Here is a 6,000-nt window from a genome sequence, read left to right on the forward strand (position 1 = left end):
GTCTTGAGTTTTGTGCTCTGTCAAACAATTGTATAGGTCTCAGCAGGTCACCTACAAAAATGAGTAAAACCAAAATTAAGTAGACCATTGTGGACAGTGAGCCTCATCTCCATCATCAAACATACAAATAGCCGTACATAAAGATTTATAGTAGCTACAAACTGCAAAACCACAAATGTATTTATTTGTTTTGAAAGGCTGTTTCTCGTTTCGTATGGATTTATAGTAACAACATTTTACGAGGAAAAATAATAAACTGTAACGCTTGCGATTATGTGTGCTCTGTGTCACTCTGTGGCAGGACTAATACTCCAGACACAAAATGAATCTAAAAACTATTAATTGCAATTAAAAAGTGGCGCTGGCGGTTAATACATGTGCGAATGTGTAAATATAAGCGTAGGTAAGCCTGCGAATTTGCTTGTCGTCTGTGCAGATGAACATAAATATCAGGATAATGTTTATCACTATTAATATTCTTTTTTTGTTTATCGTTTGATCAAACCCTCACACCTAACTGTTTGTTTGTGGGAAAAAGTTGTTTTTAAAGTTGCTTCTTTTTTAAAATATATTATTTCTAAGAGGCTACTTCTATCGTACCGGCGCACGCGCGCAGACACACGCGCACTCATACGAGGACACATTGGCCATGTGATGTGAATGCCCCCTGTTCCTGTTACAGAAGGAGGGAGGCAGCAGTTGAATGTAAACCTTCACACTGATGGAGAGAAGCGGCCAACATCAGGAGTTGAGGGGAGTCAGTGAGCGCTGTTCTTTTCCAGTATGTGCAGGTTTTTTTGTTTTTCCTCCGGCGCGGATTATTACTCCGGGAAACCTCGGCCTCTAATGGGGAGCAGCTGCATTAACTAGTGAACAGACTTCCATTAACTGTTTTTCTTTGCCGCCAGCCAGGTCACTGAGTGCGCACACACTGTGGGTTTATCCGCAGGAAGAGGGGAGGTAGGCTCCCTGTTTAGTGGCACTATTTTTCTCCTCTTCTAATAGGGAAACCGGATCTCGTGAACAGGTGGCGTTATCTTTCGCTTAAAAGCCCCGAGGAAGTTAGAGAGGAGAGAAGAGGGTAAGGACTGCAAGAATTCAATTTCAGCTCAAAATTCAGCTGGATTTTGTTGAACTCAACTATCAACAACACCTTTACTATTACTATTATTATTATTACTACTACTACTACTACTATTACTACTATTATTATCATTACTATTACTCTGCAGTTTGTTAGATCTTTTCCGCTGCTGTTTTGTGATGAAGCTGTAGATGAAGGGACAACGAGACACTTGACAAACTGCTTTGGTATGGCTGCCGGAGTGTTAACTGGCCCGGGCCAGGATGTGGTTTGCAGCCAGTGGGTACAACCACAAAACAGCAGCAGCTCCCAAGCTCAGGGTTAACTTGTCACAGACACTCCCTCATCAAATGACTCTGTCTTGACTCACACAGGAGTCACAAAGGTGCTGCAGGCAACAGCATGGGCAACTCCTCCAGGAAGGGAGGGGGAGAAGAAGAGGAGGAAGAGGGGGGGAAAGATGGCGAAGAGGCAGAATTTTCCGAGAAGGAGAAGGAAGTAGTGCAGGAAGTAGAGGAGGAACTTCCGCTTGGAGTGGAGGAGTTGCTGGAGAGTGGAGACCCCGTGTTGGACTTGAGCTACCGTAAATTTAAGCGTTTGCCTTCACGTGTTTGTGACCTGATGCATCTGGAGAAGCTTTATGTTTGTGGAAACAGCCTGCGCACCCTGCCCGACAGCATCTCCCAGCTGCAGGGTCTGCGGATACTTGCCCTCGACTTCAACAAAATAGAAGATGTTCCTCTGGCCGTCTGCGACCTCACTAACCTCACCCGCCTCTATTTGGGCAGCAACCGCCTAATGAGCTTTCCACCTGAGCTGAGCAACCTGCAGAATCTGCGGTGCTTGTGGATGGAGAGCAACTACTTCCAGAGATTCCCACGAGTGCTCTATGACTTACCCAACCTCAAGTCCCTGCAGATGGGGGACAACCGCCTGAAGACTCTGCCTCCTGACTTGTGGCGCATGGAGGCTCTGAGGGGATTGTGGCTCTACGGAAACCGCTTTGACACCTTCCCAAAAGTCCTTCTTCGAATGAAGTCCTTGGAGATCCTAGACCTGGACCGCAACAAGATATCAGAAATTCCCAGCCTGAAGCGTCTCAGAGCCCTGCGCCTTTTCTCCTATGACCACAACCCAGTCAAGGAACCTCCTATAGTAGGTGAAGACGCCGTCTTGGTTGGGGAGGGAGCTGCAGAGTTTTTGGAGGTGCGTGAGGCCAGGAAGGAGAGACGACGAAAGGCAGCAGAGAAAGAGGCAGAAGAGCTGGCACTTGCAGGAGAGGAGCCGGTGATTCATGGCATCCTCAAGAACAGCAGCTCAAAGCAAGCACCAAATGAAGCTGCAGTGACCATAGAGGACACAGATGTTAAAGAGGAAGAGCTTCTGGTGAAGGAGGAAGAAGTGGAGGATGAAGTGGAGGAAGAGGAAGGAGGGTATGTGGAGCCTCCATTAAACGAGTATGGCGGGACTGAGCTCGAATATGACGAAGAGGCGGTCGAATATGAGACAGAGGAGCTGATATGTGAGGGAGAAGGGTTTGAGTTTGAGGGAGAGGAGCTAGAGTATGAGAGGGCTGAGATGGACTATGAGGATGTGGAGGAGTTGGATGACACAGGGAGACAAGATGAAGGGGCGTGAAAGGCCCCTCCAAGATCCAGATGATCTGCAGGACAAGCTGGACATGAATGACAGGAAATCCTGCAGATACAGTTGATGTTTTGGGACTTTTTTGTGTAGCTGTGCTGCTAATTTAAAACCTGTTGTTTGCTGTGAATATAAATGAGCCGGGCATTATGTGTCTAAAAATTAACAACATCTCACTCATCTCCATATGATCAGATCAGAGCTGGACTCAGGTAAAGAGAGTGTGTGTGTGTGTACAGTGTGTGTAGTTGTTTTACAATAAAACTACTTGCAGTGGGCGTAGGAGACCAAGTTTCCCGTTATTAAATAATTACCCGTCTGATTATGTCAGTCACTTGTGGGAATTTATTTCTTAATTGTGAAGTGGTGAAACCACTAGCCACCGCTTGCTTCACTGACACAATTTAACATTTCTGTTACATCATCATCAGTGTCTGTTTTATGTGCTCGACAGTGCACCTCATCTTGGTTCATCACTATTTCTATAAACCGAGACTGTCTGTGCGTGCAAATGGACGTACTGGACTTGGATATACAAAATATTTATGACATGCTAAACAAAACCCCCCCAACTCTTGTCAGTGTTGTGTAAGCATTCCTGTGAGTGTCAGTGCCCAGAACGAACGAGAGACGAGCGGGATTATTACAGCGATGAATAGCTGGGGTGCCTCACCATAAAAGGGAAGTCCATAGGGAGGGAACATGAAATAGACTTGACTCCCCCACCACCAATCAAAAGCCCCCCTGCAGGTCAGGTGAAGGCTCGGGTGACCTTTGTGTACTCCTTTTTGTCTGTGACTACACCTTTTCTATCTTTGTCTCTAGCATGGAGCAGGCCAGGCCCTTGTTCTCCTCTCATCTCTGCACTCATTATTCATGTGGGGCGCGCGTGTAATCCAATCCTCTGTCCCTCCACGTATCTTTTTCTCACATCTCATTGAAAGAGTGAAATATTTATCCCAACACTAAAATATTAATGCTTGCACTCATGAGGCAGAGCGTGTCAACTCGTGTGTCTATGCTCGGGAACAGACTCAGACTCACCACTCTAATTTTAGATTTGTTTCTACACGGAAAACCACACATAATACATATTATAAATGCAGGGCAGCAGTTGATAGATATTTTTACTACTGTTTAGCTGTTTTGGTAAATATTATACAGTTTTATTTGGTCGCTGTCGAGAAAGGTAGAGTCCCCCAAGCTTTCCTCTCATTACATCCGAGAGAGGGCAAAAGGATATAACATCTAGCGTTTTATGTTTAAAATGATACAGAGTGCTATAACAGAGCTTAGTATGTCCTTTTGTTAATAGAAAAATCATCTTTATTCTTAATTAATATATAAAAAAATGAAAGCCTGATTAATATGTTAAATGAGAAATATAGTTTGAATCATGGAAATGTTTGTTTTAATGCCTGGATTGTGTGTGCAAAGACATCACTTTTGAGCAAAACTAAAAAATAACCAAACAAAAACACACATTTGGTTCCAACTTCTTGACTTGAACTTGAATTACTATTACATGTGTTAATTTACATCATGTAAGTGATGTTTCAGCTCTTGTTTGGTCACTTCCTTTACTTCTAATAATAACAAAGCTGTGTGTGCAGCTATGCTATGAGGCCAGCTGACTCACAGCATCATTGCTAACATGCTGATATTGAGAGGTAGTATTGTTTATAATGTTAACTCGTCTTAGTCCAGCTTTTTGGATTGCTAACATTTCCTTTGCTCTAAACCAATTATAGCTAAAACTAACAAAATGTAGATTTTGGACAAAACAAAACTGATCTGATGAAAATCTTAAGGGGTCTCCAAAATCAGTCAAAGTCATCCTCTGGGGAAAATTTATGTATAAAAACCTCCTGGCAGTTAATCAAATAGTTAATTCAGTCCAGACTACATCACTGGAGAAACCAACAGACTGACATTGCCTGTCTTGCATCACTGTGGCTGACATACACACTCACTGGATCCTAATGTTTGCCAGTATCTCCCTTTTGCCTTCAGATCTGCCTTAATTATTTGTGGCATAGTTTTAACAAGGTACTGGAAACATTCATTTCAGATTGTGGTCCATATTAACATGACAGGATCACATTTGCTACAAATTTACAAATCTTCTAATCTAACAGATTCCAAAGGTGCTCTACTAGATTGAGATCTTCAACTATGGAGACTATTTGAAGACAGTGAATTCATTGTCGCGTTCAACAAACCAGTTTGAAATGTCAGCTTTGTGACATGGCACATGATATCCTGCTGGAAGCATCATCAGAAGATGGGAACACTGTGATCATAAAGGGATGGACATGGTCAGCAACAATACTCAGGTGGGAGGTGGTGTTTAAAGAATGCTCAACTGATACTTAGGGACCTAACATGAGCCAAGAAAATGTCTTTCCCACCATTACACCACCAGCCTGAACCACTGATACAAGGCAGGATGGATCCATGCTTTGGCTTTACCATCCCAGCATCACAGTCGAATCTAAACTCAAACTAGGCAAAGGTTTCTAATCTTCTATTGTCTAGTTTTGGTGAGCCAGCTTCTTGCTGCCATGTGACACACCACACATTCAAAGATTCTCTTTTGCATATCTTGGTTGTACCGAGTGGTTATTTGAGTTAGTGTTGCATTTATAAGAGCTTGAAGCAGTCTAGCCATTCTTCTGATCTCTGGCATCAACAAGGCGTTTTTACCCAGAAGAGCTGCATGTGATTGACAAACTAGATAAGGACATCTCTCCAACTGACTGATAATGCAATCAAGTGTATATTATGGCTGTTAATGTCACATATCTTTCATACATACTATGGTGACACCCCCAAAAAACCAGCGTAGTTAAAAATCTCTTGTTTTGACACAAGAGTCATTATATTGATAATGCAGAATGGATTGCACTGATAATGTGATGTAGTTTCTGAGAGTTGGCTCAGAGTAGGTGCACAGTATGTAGCTGCACAATAGTGCAATCTCAGCCTCCTACTCAGTTTAGGCTCTGCTGCTCATCCAGACTCTGCTGTGGGTGGCAGAACAGTTTGACACACCACAGACATCCTTGGAAATCAGTGCCTTACTCAGCCTGACTGTAATTATTTTTCCCATTAGTTTACACTCCTCTCATTCTCTGTAGGTCAGTGACAGTAAGGTGGTCAAAGACAATGCATCATCTCGTTCACTCCCTCTTTGGATTTCTACCATTCACACATCTGGCTGGCAACGTTTCCAGTAAAAAAAAAAAAGCAATTCATTTTTGTTGTATGCA

At 43.2% G+C, this 6,000-nt stretch overlaps 1 protein-coding gene across 1 annotated transcript; it reads left to right on the forward strand.

Moving 5' to 3' along the window:
* The first annotated feature begins 737 nt into the window (after positions 1-737).
* On the forward strand, positions 738-2,955 carry lrrc10b (leucine rich repeat containing 10B). Its single transcript, XM_084932519.1, has one exon. The coding sequence runs from the start codon at positions 1,487-1,489 to the stop codon at positions 2,720-2,722; it is 1,236 nt and encodes a 411-aa protein (XP_084788645.1). The 5' UTR covers positions 738-1,486; the 3' UTR covers positions 2,723-2,955.
* Positions 2,956-6,000: the final 3,045 nt, after the last annotated feature.

Source organism: Perissodus microlepis, chromosome 7 (assembly GCF_051167445.1).
Source record: "Perissodus microlepis isolate ML-2025 ecotype Zambia chromosome 7, ASM5116744v1, whole genome shotgun sequence".
Classification (NCBI taxonomy): domain Eukaryota; kingdom Metazoa; phylum Chordata; class Actinopteri; order Cichliformes; family Cichlidae; genus Perissodus; species Perissodus microlepis.